General features: G+C 36.9%; 1 protein-coding gene across 6 annotated transcripts in view; it reads left to right on the top strand.

The window, feature by feature from the left end:
- Positions 1-13,691, top strand: part of cdh4 (cadherin 4, type 1, R-cadherin (retinal)) — a 253,284-nt gene that overhangs the window by 22,616 nt on the left and 216,977 nt on the right. Inside the window, exon 1 of one of the 6 annotated variants that reach the window (XM_058791218.1) lies at positions 12,240-12,748. The exons of 4 other annotated variants lie outside the window; for them this stretch is intronic. In XM_058791218.1, the coding sequence (XP_058647201.1) occupies positions 12,683-12,748 (66 nt within the window). In that variant the 5' untranslated portion in view covers positions 12,240-12,682. Of the gene's footprint in view, positions 1-12,239; positions 12,749-13,691 lie in introns of those variants that run through there. One more of the 6 variants, XM_058791220.1, reaches the window with a different exon arrangement.

The raw sequence follows: 13,691 nt of genomic DNA, 5'->3' as shown, positions 1-13,691 counted from the left end.
GCTTCTCGTTAACTTCAAAAGCCGACATTTCTGCAGCACACAGCGCTAGGCTACCGTTGTAGCTGTTGCTATAGCAACAAAACACTCTCGGCTGCTATTTGTAACCAAAATGCTGCCAGCTTTTTATTTTACTAAAAAAGCGCTCTTGTCAACTTTTTCTTGTCAAAAAAGATGACAAGTGTGAACACGCCCGCTGCTGGCCAAATGGGTGCCCCAAGCAGAATTGTATTGTTGTGCCCCCTCTGTCAAATATTATGGAAGTAGAAAAAAAAAAAAAGCATTATAGGGATCAAAATAGAACCTTGATAAAATATAAAAGTAAATAAATTGTAATTAAATTACATTATTTACAAATTACAGTTGTAGCTCTAGACAGTTACCTACAGCTACAATAGTCTGATTGATTTTATAGTCTCAAGCATTCAGAAATCACGCAAAAGAAAATTAAGCAGTTTTACTACGATAAAACCATAGTAAATTGTTTTAAGGGTTGTGATGTCCACATGTTTTTGTTGAATAAATTATAGAGGCTGTAGCATTTCTATCGCAAAAAGGTGGCCAAAAAATAAATATTAAGTGGATATTTGTATTTGTATATGTATTTTAACAGTGTTATTCAATGAAACCATATAATTATTAATTAACCAATCATTATTGCCTCATTGTTTTTATATAATGCATTTTAAGTAATTTAACGGCTGATGTTGGCTTTGGTCTGTTTTTATAACCACAAAAAAATATTATCCTAGTACTTCTTTGTAAACTATTATTTGAAGTAACAAAACCATGGTTAATTTGTGGTTACCATGGTTACAAGAACCATGATTTTTGGTTTTATTCGTAGTAAAACCATGGCTAAGTTTTGTAAGGGAAAATATTAGATGTGTTTTTGGTGGTTAAATTATTACCGACATTAAAACGCGTTATTAACGTCAGCCAAAAAAGTTTCACAGGATTATGAATGTAGCCTACCTGAAAGTGATTTTCTCGGTGCCGGATTGCTGATGTCTTTTCACGGGTATAGTTGTCCATAAATTATGATCATTTGCATTCCACCGCAAACATGAGGTCCGAGCGGATGCGGGAATGGCGCGTCACGTGTGCTTTGCCTGCTGCCTACTGTGTTCACCGTAAAAGGCATTTTTTTTATAATGATATATATGTTCATGTTTATATTTTATTTATGTATATGTTAATTTTAATATTAATATAGAACGATTTTTTTTTTTTTTTTTTTTTGAGCAACTGATGGTGCCCGCTTGGGAGATGGTGCCCTACACAAACTGCGTACTCTGCGTATAGGGAGCGGCGGTACTGCCCTTAGGCGTCAGTGCCAATAGCCTTTGTGGTTTGTGTGCCAAAGTATAGCGCAATCTTGTTCGCGGCGACCTGAGTTTGATTGCCGTTTCAAGGTCCTTTGCCGATCCTGCTCCCCTCTCTCCGCCTGATCATTTCCTGTTATTTCTCTACTGTCCTGTCCAATAAAGCATTAAAAAGCCCATAAAAATAACTTAAAAAAGAAACAACCTTAGGTGAAGAAAAGTCAGTATAACTTATTGAGCGCACTTTTACCTTTCTGATTTTCTGTGGTGTTGCTGTTGTTTTGTTTCTTTCAAGAGGAGCAGAAGTAGAGTGTTCTCTAACCAGAGTTCTGAAACTCTGAACAAGGCCTGTTTTGTTCTCAGGGCAGGTTTCCACGATAACGGCGAAATATCACTTTCAAAGGTGCGGTGTAATGCTAGCCACAGGCTCCAGGTAGATTGGGTCTTCACTTCGTTTCTCCCAACACCTATTTTTTGATGGTGCAGGTGTGCAGTCCAGATTAAGGTCCTCATATTAAACTCCCCAACCTAGAAAGGGAGTCGCCAATCAGTTCACATTTCTCACCCTCTGCTTTTCCTGAAGCTCTCGAGCTTGCTTTAAAAAGGCCATGTGCTTACCATATTAAAGTTACTGAGTCAAAATGAAGGCAGATCAAGGTCAACGTTTCTCACGGGAGGTGATAGCACATACAAATAAGACAAAGTTGTAACACATTCATACATTGTTGTTAACAAATCATGAGTCCTGTCAACTCCTTCAGTTTTGCAATCTATAAAAAGTGTTTACACTTTTGAATGTAATGTATAATACATGCTGAAATATACCTTCTTACTAGATTCCACCTATAGACAATCATTAAGTCTGTAAAATTAATGCAAATTCAGATTTCAGATATATATATATATATATATATATATATATATATATGTGTGTATATATATGTATGCATGTGTGTGTGTGTGTGTGTGTGTATATATATATATGTATATGTGTGTATATATATATATATATATATATATATATATATATATATATAAAACCTGAGTAAATACAAAATGCAGTTTTTAAATAATGATTTCATTTATTAAGGGGAAAAACGTCCAAACCTGCCTGGCCCTTCATGAAAAAGTAATTAACCCCTAAACCTAATAACTGGTTGTGCCACCCTTTGCAGCAACAACTGCAATCAAGCATTTGCGATAACTGGCAATGAGTCTTTCACATCGCTGTGGAGGAATATTGGCCCACTCTTCTTTGCAGAATTGTTTTAATTCAGCCACATTGGAGGGTTTGAGCATGAATAGACTGTTTAAGGTCATGCCACAGCATCTCAATTGGATTTAAATCCGGACTTTGATTTGGCCACTCCAAAACCTTAATTTTGTTTTTCTTGAGCCATTCAGAGGTGGACTTGCTGGTGTTTTTGGGATAATTGTCCTGCTGCATAACCCAAGTGCACTTGAGCTTGAGGTCACAACATTCTGACGGCCGGACGTTCTCCTTCAGGATTTTCTGATAGAGGGTTCTGAAGCTGCAAAGCAGCCCCAGACCATCACACTACCACCATCTTTGACTTTTGGTATGATGTTCTTTTTATGAAATAGTGTGTTGTTTTAATGCCAAATGTAATGGGACACACACACCTTCCAAAAAGTTCAGCTTTTGTCGCATCAGTCCACAGAATATATGCCCAAAAGTCTTGGGAATAATCAAGATATTTTTTGACAAATGTGAGACGAGCCTTTGTGTTCTTTTTGGTCAGCAATGGCTTTTGCCTTGGAACTCTCTCACGGATGCCGTTTTTGCCCAGTCTCTTTCTTATTGTTGAATCATGAACACTGACCTTAATTGAGGCAAGTGAGGCCTGCAGTTCTTTAGGTGTTGTTCTGGGTTTTGTATGACCTCCTGGATGAGTCCTGGATTGCGCTCTTGGAGTAATTTTGGTAGGCCGGCCACTCCTGGGAAGGTTCGCCACTGTTCCAAGTTTTCTCCATTTATGGATAATGGCTCTGACCGTGGTTCGCTGGAGTCCCAAAGCCTTAGAAATGGCTTTATAACCCTTTCCAGACTGATACATGTCAACTATTTTGTTTCACATCTGTTCTTGAATTTCTTTAGTTTGTGGCATGATGCGTTGCTCTTTAAGCATGCTTCACTTTGTCAGACAGGTTCATTTAAGTGATTTCTTGATTCAACCTTATTATTATGATAATTGCAAGTCAAGTTCAATTGTGATTTTTCTTCATTTGTATATTTCTGTGGTTTAATATAAAAATATTAGTATATAATCTACTCTAACATTAATGTAAAGGACCAGAGATTGGGACCAGTATTGAGAAACACTGCAGTGACAACACTTCTGAGAAGTTGTTAGAATAAGAGGCAGCATTATTGTGTGATAGAGCACTTCAATAAACAAGATGTTAAAGTCGAGTAACTTAAATTTTAGGCACAATATTGTCAGTCACTTCATCTATTTTTGCTCTGCTCTGCCAAAAAACCACAAAAAAAAAAAAAAAAATTCCAAACAAAGATACAGGAAACCATTTGCGTGTCAACCTAAAGGTTCTAGAATGATTCTACACTCTGAAAAATGCTGGGTTATTTTTTTAACACAAATGCTGGGTTCAGCCTGCTGGGCCATTTTATTGGGTTGTTTTTTTAGGGCTGCACAATAAATCACACAGTAAAGCCGGTTCTGTGATTAGTTGTAAATGTCCATCACGTGCTTTCAGATGGATTGGCATTTAGTACACAGAGCCATAGTTCATTGACAAGCTAAGCAATATCGCGTTCATAATCGCAGATGAATCACATTCGATTATGAACGCCATATAGCGTAGCTTTTCAGAGTACTACGGCTCTGTATTAAACGCCACTCCATCTGAAAGCACGTGATGGAGATTTACTACTAATCACAGAACCGGCTTTACTGACAAGATGTGCATGCCAATCACATGCGATTTATCGTGCAGCCCTATTTTATTTATTTTTTTGTATTTACCCAGGTGCTGGGTAGTTTTTCTTGTTCATGTCTTATCTTACCTAGTAGAGATCCAGGACTGCTGCTGCTACTGAAAGCCATACTCAAGTAAAAGTACAGATATCTTACCAGAAAATGACTTTGGTAGAAGTTGAAGTCACCGTTTAGAATATTACTTGAGTAAAAGTCTTAAAGTATGTGATATTTATTGTACTTAAGTACGATTTTTTTATTTATTTTTTATCTTAAACGTACTTAAGTATTGAAAGTAAAAATACAAGTAAATGCAAAATGCAAAAGAAGCAAATAAAATATATATAAAACATGTTCATACACAGCTTGAGTAGCAAGATTGTGTTCAGTTAACTCTTTCTTCCATTTTGTATTTTTGGGTAAGAGTAAGCACTTAATCCGGTTCTTAGTGTCTTTCATTCCATCATATTTTGAAATATTTGAAATAATTTAAACATGAAAAAAAAAAAAAAAAGTTGAAATGTGAAATTAAAACCGTCAGTAGGTGACAGCAAATGACTGTTAATGAGTGAGTCATTGAGATTCAACCGATTCATTCAAACGACTGATTCATTCACAAACAGTCATTTGACTGTGTTAATGAGTGAGTCGCAGAACCATTTATTCAACCGATTTCTTCAAAAAGATGATTGATTCAATAAGTAAACACCATTGCTTTGAGACGCAAAGCAGTGCTGTGATCTTTGTTTGGAACTATTTACGTTGGCAAAATTGAGCAAAAATAAGCAATATTATGTCTAAAATATAAATGCTGATATCTGCAGAAAAACTGTACTCTTTGTGTGATATAGATTAAGTTAACTATATTCAATTATATATTAACATAAAAAAGCATACAGAAGCATTTTTTCCATTTACAATTTAGAATGCCTTGAATTTTGAGTTTTAATAGACTAATAAATCACGTGTGTGCGTTCAGTGTGTGATTTGGTGATATACTCGATTATGTCAGATCGCACATAATTACAACAACACTTACCATATTATCGCAGACGATGCTGTATCGCACACCCCAGACTTGACTTGAGTGGAAAATTAAATCATCCGTGGTTGTGCGCGCACTTGTTTGCACTTGTTGTGTTTTTAGTAGTCTATCTCACAGACGCTAGACCTCCGATTCGTCAAACCTGCTTTCCTGCAGTCCATGTTCTTCTAACTTTATTTTGTAGTAAGTGACGAATATGCTTCGGGGAAATGTATCAGAGTAAAAGTATACATTTTAATTAGGAAATGTAGTGGAGTAAAAGTAAAAGTTGGCTGAAATATAAAAACTCAAGTAAAGATACTTTAGTACTGTAACGAGGTATTATTACTTCGTTACGTTACACCACTGCTGGTACCCTACTAAAAGAAAAACAAAATAGATGTATGACTGCCTGATTCAGACAACGAACTTTTGAACCAGTACATGAGTTGGGTGATCACAGCGCCACAGGGTCGGCTCATTCTGCTTTCTTGCGTTTGTTTGTTTAATACCAAACTAGGCTTTCTCCGTGGCATAATTAAATCAGTTCTAATGTACTATTTATGCATGCAGCCTCTGCATTATTCAAACAACACTTTTGCACATTATTGCATTTTTGTTGAAACACAAGAACTTGTGAGGTTGCCATTATTGAACAGCAAAACGTTCTCCCCGAAACCCCTCCCGAGATGCCATTTATTATTAATTTATCCCCCGCCACCTCCAAAAAGGAGCACAGAAGTGATTTAGAATGCATTCCTTTAGAATGCTGCATTAGCATTTTACTCAAAATGAGCAAAACATTTTTCAGTGTGAGCATTAAAAAAAAAAACAACACTGTTGTTTATATCATTGCTTGGGATGGCAAGGCATTGTGCTGATATGATGGTGAAGTGGGAAAAGTTTTATCCTCTTGGTGCTGTGGTGAAGTTGCTGGGCAAGCTGTATTGTTTGTTTACCTGAAGAGATCTATCAGTGAAGCAGGGAACAAACCAAACAAAAAATAAAAGCTGCATTAAATTGATGAAAAAAGTAAATATAAAAAGCAACAGGGTCGAGAGGCCTTGAAACTAAAGACAACATGGCAGCAGGAAATGAGTTTGACAGGACTGTTAATTTTGACATGAAACGGAAATCTATTTTTAAATGCATGTTATTGCTTTTATTGTGAACCACTCATCACTGCATGTTGTTATTTATTTATTTCTCTTTTAATTTTTCTTTACTTAGACTTCAGACTGTTATTACTCGATACAATAGACCTCACTGGTGACATATGCCCATCTTGTCGCATTCAGATTTGCCTCCATCCAATCAAAAATCAGTGAATTAAACCAAGTCCCCACCCTCCTTTTTTCAGTATTCTGTTTTACTTGGATGTTCTTTGCAATATAGCACACAATATCTGTTGCTTCTTCAATTACATTGCAGCTTTTAATGAATATTCTGGGTTCAATACGAGTTAAGCTTATTTGACAGCATTTGTGGCGTAATGTTGATTACCACAAGAAATAATTTCAACTTGCCGCTTGCATGAATAGAGGTTACACTGAGGCTCTTTCAGTGGAAGTGAGGCCAATTTTTGGAGCAGAAATGTGAAGCTTATAATTTTATAAATGAACTTACAATACATTCATTCTCCAGTTAAAACTGATGTAATGTTTGAGCTGTAAAGTTGCTAAAGTCATTTTTACAGTCATTTTAGGGTTTGCATTTATCCTGGATATTCTTTAAAGTCTTCTTAATGACCAGGACTGCTCTCCAGCTATAGAAGTTAAACTAACACATTTGAAATGTGTTACAACATTTGCACATCACATTCCGGAGGCGCCGGGTTACATAACTCCTCACTCTGCAAATGTTGTCTGATGATGTTAGTATCAAAGAATGCATTTTTATAGCCAAACAGCTACATTACTTTAATGACCCCTTTGACTGATAGAAAACATTATGTTCATTTCATTGTGGTGCCGTGACGTGCGGCATCTCCATCGTTGTAAATTGTGTGTGAAATGCAAGATCTACAGGAGCAGATTGCACCTCTTCCCTAAGGTGAGATGTGAATAGGAAGCCCTCCAAGAGGAACAGCCACCGTGAGGTTAATTAAGCAAAGTGTATTCCAGGGTTACGGTTCAAATGAAAATACAAATGACATCTGCCGTCGTTTGTCAATGTCGCTCGCTCTGCATGCCTATCAAGCAATCATTGTGTTTCAAAACTGCAGCCAAAAGGTCACACGAAGAAACAGGCAGCACACTGCTTCCATTTGTCTCCGGTGATATGAAATGCATTTACTTGGATGACAACTTTTGTCTGTAGCATGTGGCTGCTGCGAGAAGAGCTGCTTATTCACTTTCTTTTCCTTTGTGATTGGATCTACACAACAAGCTAACATCGTTATGCTGCAATATCGCTACATTCTGACTTATTGTGTGGATTGTGTAGTGTACACACACAAATATTTATCTGTAACTTTGCACCAGGAGTCAAGAGGTTTCATCCATGGATGAAATTGCTTATACATTCCGGATTTTCATATCTCCATGACTCCGTTCCCTGTGCGGCATGCATGTAGATAGGCAGTGAAAATATTCTCTCTACAATGTTTTAGAGGAATATTTTTGTTCAGTACCACTTAAGCTCAGTCGATAGTGTTTGTGGCATCATGCTGATTACCATCAAAAATCCAATTTTTTGGAAAATTTTAAAGCAGATTTTTTTTAAGCAGAAATGTGAAGCTTAAAATTTATAAAAGCACTTGCAGTCTGTGTTACCCCCCACCCCCCACCCCCACCCCCTGTGAAAGCTTGTGTATTATTTGAGCTTCAAATCATCTTAATAGGAATTCATGGAATAATGGAATCAGGGCAAAATATTTCCTTCTTTTTTTTTTTTTTGCCTGTGAAATGTCGCTAATGTGACCATACCTTTGTTGTAAAATTTATTCCAAATTTACTTCGAAAACATTATTTTCACAGAAAACAATAATGTTGTTTATGTATTGTGGCTATACTATTGAAAAAGTAACATTTTAACATTTTTACGAACTGGTCTAATTCACATAATTTTAAGTGTCACTGCAACTTCTGGCCTTCATAAACAGTTGTTTTTCACATAAACAGATGGAAGGAGACACGTTGTACCTCAATTGTGCATTTCAGATGCTGTCACATCCTACAACCTCATCACCTGCAGAGAGAAACTGCAACTCAATCACACCAAAATACACATAATGATGGACATCAAAGTGGGTTATGAAAATGCAATATTTCACTGGAACTTGGTATTCATTACACTATTTTCTGTTTCTATTTTGTTTACTTCTTTAAGTATTTATTCATGTTCAATGGCAATTATCATTTATTAAATACCATTTATTTACTGCTAATAGCTGTTGTTAGAGCACTGTTTTGTAAAACCCTATTAGAGGCTACACTATATTATAATACTAGGCAGATAGAGGGGTAAAAAAAACAATATGAATACATAATATATACAAATAATATTAATGATACTAATATATTAATAAATCATGGTTCTTTATGCAACCCTAAAAATGGTTCTGTTTAGCACTAAAAAGGGTTCTGCTATTGTTACAAGCTGAAGAACCTTTCTGGGACTGTTTAGAACCAATTTTCTTAAGAGTGTGCTATTTAGTGAACTTAAATTCCTTCAATATTTTGGAAGAGGTTTGCTTTCACTGTGCCATCCGTTTCATTTGAAATATAGTGCTGTTTTTATCTCTAAGCTGTTGTTTTTGAAGAAACTTTTAAGGCTTTATGTCTATTTTTTCCTTTTGCTTGTTTGTGCTTTGCCAGTGTGGTGTGTCTGCTGTAAACATTTCCCATGGATTGACGCAACACTGTGAATGCTTAAATTAAATTAGATTACAGCCCTTCCATTTTTATCCCACGAATTTGTGATGTTATTCATAAAACTGGTTTTGAAAACATGGTTTCTGCCTTTAATACAAAATGGCAACATCATTATCAGTCAAGAACGAGCATTATGTTGTGAATACTTATTGTAAAATTGGCCCTATCCGCGAATTGCAGCGCGAGGCATTTGGAGCACTCAAATAAGTGCTTGGACAATCAATCCTGGACTCCCTCAAGCAGCCAGAGTGATACAGGTGTCTTCAAACCATTAAGGCTGATGACACCAACAACTTACACAGCCATGAATTATTAAATATAATAATGGATTATTTATAAAACTAGCTGTCCACACGGAGCTGAGGTGTTGGGATGGAAATGTCATTCAGTTTATGCTACGCTTCTCATTCGTTGGATTACATTGATCACGTCATTTGAATACAGGAACTAAAAGTAGAGTATGGTTGGATGAACAAAGCCAGACTGCAGAATGCTAAGTATGGGTATTAACGTCTAGTGTGTCTCTTCCTCTGTCAAACAAGCGAAAATGAAGAACCCGCAGACCAGCTGAGCGAAAGCCGTGAGAGAAAGCTTAGTGTCAAACTACTTTAAATATGTCAATGTAACCAGAGAAAAGCCATTTAACTAAAACAACCAGTGTGTGTCTCTCGAATTGTGACAAAGTATTCGAAGATATCTACAGTGTTTGGCCCACAACTCTCGTCTTCTGTAAAAACCGTTAAGTGGGACCCATTTCGAGAGATTTGCTTAATAATTTAACACGGCCTTAAACCAATTCACTTCAAGTGCCCAGATGGTGTTTTTATTAGGCAAATGTTCAGTACTCAAGAAGAATAATTTACACACCTTAAAAAAAGAAGCCCTACTAGAGTACCTCCAGTCTCTGCAATCCACTGAACTCAGATTTATTCACCGCATGCTGCTGTGCTGATATTCAGCTCAACAATAAAATTATTTTCTGGATATCCGTCTGTTTGCGAATGGTTTTGTGGACATTTGGACATTTCAGAACTGACATTGTGATCTTGAGTCAGCAAGCTCTGGTTCCTCCAAGACTTGTGATCAGTCCACAATGGTTCTCTCTCTCCGAGTAAAGATGTGTCTACAATCAAACATGACACACCATGTGGATGTAGGATTTCCTGCAGCTTGAAGCAGAGAATTCACTCACATTTGGTGAAGTGGTGCTTGCTATCAGTGCCTATTACGTCTTGTTTTAATTGAATGAATTGAGTAATAAAGTTGTACCAAAAGAGCCTCCTAAACCGATCCCCTGTTTAGTATGCACAGAAGAATGTCAAAAAGTCAGGTAAACGAATTGGTCTGTCCTAATTGGCATAAAAGAGCACGTTCACATTTCTCTCATGTTTCTTTTGATTGGATCAGACTGGCGTCGTCCTTCTGATATGGAAATTGAGCTACCAACTCAGATGAGCGAGAAAATGTCAGCGTCATTAAAATGTGGACGACGGCCTTTTGATTACTTTCATTCTGGACGAAAAGACTGTCGCCAAGGAAGTAAATTATGAATAACTTGGAGAGCTATATTTGTTTCTCTCTGTTTAAAACAGTTATGTCAGATGGGATACAGGTCTTTTACGATGGATCACAGCAGGTAACGTGGCCAACTCAGCTATGATCAAAAGACAGAGGAATAAGTGAAGTGTGAAATGGCTCCCTGCGTTGCAGTCTATAGCATGCAGTTGGTTATACATTATGAAGCTTGTAAGACTGACATTTTTGCCTACGGACAACCTGTCTTATTTATTCATGGAAAGAGCCAGTTAAGAGTTTACACTTCAGGTCAGAAGCACCATTACAAGAATTTTACCATGCAAGGAAGACTGGAGAGTGTTTAAACGTCTGTACTCAGTGCTTTTTTGCAGTGCTTTGTGACTCGAACTTTTATTAAATATTCATTTGTTGTTGTTTACCCCTGTACATCTTTTATATTAAATACTTTAGTTATTGCTGCACCTCCACTGTAAATCAGTTATAAATGGCGGATTCACTAGCAGTGTAAGAAGCTTTTGAAATCTTTCTTTCAGTGTGTTTAATTTGTTTTTTCATAACAGTGGTGGCTAACTATTATATTGGGTAAGTTCCTCTGAAAAAGAAAGTCTTTACTAGCTATTAATTATATCTTTAACAGTGTAATTAGACTCGTTACTGTCTCTAAAAAGTTTTGCATTACTTATAGCTAATTAATTTCTAAATCTTGTAGAACAATAGGCTTCAAGGATTGACATGAAACTGCTCTTTTAATTCTCTAAAAAAAAAAACATAAAATTGCATAAATTATTCTTGAACCGACCAAAGTATTTAAACGGACAAAGTTACACTAAAAACATTTTAACATTAGATGTTAAATTTTTATATTAAATTGACTATTGTTCTATACAGTGCAACATGCAATTGCATCGGAATTAACTGTAATTAAATTACAGAAAAATTAAGAGTAATTCCTTACTTTACTGCTTGAAGGATGAGTAGGCTAATTAAATTAAAGTAATTAATTATTTGTTAATGCATTACACTCAACACTGCTAATTATCATAGTTTTGTTCTAGTAATTGTTACCATGGTAAATGTTAAAAAAAAAAAATGTCACAAATTAGTTTAAAAATTGATCATCCAGACATTCTGAAAATGTTTTGATTGCCTGACATCATAATGGTGGACGTGATAATTAGATCGTCGATTACAATAGGTAAAATACACTATGAATTGTGATAATTAATTTTGATAGATTTAGATTCCACAATTCGTTAACTTTTGATCACTTTTAACTAAAGGAAAGTAGCCTAGTTTAGACGTCGTGCGTAGGCCTACTATTTAAACTATTTTCAAAACAATTTAATCAAAACACTAACGTTTTGTGGTTATTTTGCAATGTTTAAATCTATAATGAAGCGATAAATAATTATAGTAATTGTGTTTTTTCCCTTCCGATGCACTGTCCTAATGCAAAGCGATGTAGCAGCGAACTGTTGCTATGGTTACTCCTCAGGCGAACGTTAATGTTGGCGCGAAAGCTAGTAATCAAACTTTTGCACTATCGTGATGTATGTAAAAATAATTAATGTCTTTAAGATATCCCAATCCTTAATTAAGGTGGTCAGACCCCACCATAAAACCCCTACCTATTAATTCGCCACCTGACTGCATCCGCATGCTATTTGAACCTAAAGTAGATATGCGGAATCTACACAATACTCGCCTGTTTAACTGTCAAGCGTGCTGTAGTGCGTCTCAGTGTGTGTCTTTAAGTAGTACGCTGCGGTAGGAGGAGTTGTAGCGGTTGTGACGCCGCCAGCGGAGCCGTGGTGCTGAGCTGAACAGCGCCTGTCCACCTGCAGTAGGGCGCAAGACCGACCGGGACAATATTCTCTCGCATCGCTCAGCGGAGCCCTGCAACCGACAGCACGTCTCACAGGAATTATCTCCACGTTTGTGAATAACAAACATCTGCCGCCTCTGCTGATGGCCAAAATGAAAACCGGCTGCGCGATTCTTGTGGCGTGTGCCTTAGTTGTGGGCACCTCTTTGGTAAGACTACATTTTTTATTTACAAACACTCTGGAAGTAACACTACTTGAATTCAGACAGACCGTGCGGAACAGTGCACTTGTATTTGTGCGTTTTATGCGCAGTGGTGCATCGAGCGTTTACTTTGTCTTTTTGGAAATGCAAAATTGCTTTCGTAGCACTTCTGTAACAGTCGATTTTTTTTCTTTTCTTTGAAATAACATTCAAACAAGTAAATCAGTTTGTGCTGAACACTGGTCGTCTATCAGGAAGCTGCAGTGGCTTGCAGCTGCACTTTTGACACACATTGCAGAGGATGCGGCGATGCCTGTGGTGTGTCTGCGAGTAATAGTGCTGCTCTGTCCTTACTGGAGGAATATGCGAATATGCAAATGAATTGTATTCGTATTAATATTCATGTTATGGCATATTCATTGATAGGAACGTCGGGAATGATTTAACTTGTTGGATGCCAGAGAACTGGTTGCTTTGGTTAGTGGAATTATGAAACATTAATATAGTAGTTAAAGCCGCACATAGCCTATACAATGAAATCTAGAAAGTGCTGGGGTGTTGAGTAAATATAAGTTCTGGAAATAAGACATATTGCTGTTGGATGTGGCAGATATTGACATTCTCTTTGATGACTCATTCAGAATAAAATCTGTATCCAGCTGGGGGTGAAATGTTGCTATAGAGCTGTATTCACATGGTGGGCAGAGGCAGCGCTGCTTTAGAAAGTAACCATCTCACAGCCCTCTGACTAATGTGATCTGTAGGGATGCTTTGACACAGACTGTTCCTCCGTGGACATATGAAAGAGCTTAGTGCGTCGTCTCTTTGTTGTCTTGATTTTTCAGGTTCGTACTTGTCTGTGTTTCTGAATGGAAAAATATAGGGAGAGAGAGAGAGACCCCTAAAGGCAACCTCTCGTTCGGTTCAGACACAGCCGAGGCCTGAGCTT

This window comes from Onychostoma macrolepis, chromosome 11, assembly GCF_012432095.1.
Source record: "Onychostoma macrolepis isolate SWU-2019 chromosome 11, ASM1243209v1, whole genome shotgun sequence".
Taxonomy (NCBI): Eukaryota; Metazoa; Chordata; class Actinopteri; order Cypriniformes; family Cyprinidae; genus Onychostoma; species Onychostoma macrolepis.
The sequence above is the reverse complement of the archived record's forward strand: the minus strand, read 5'-3'. Positions and strand labels throughout refer to the sequence as shown.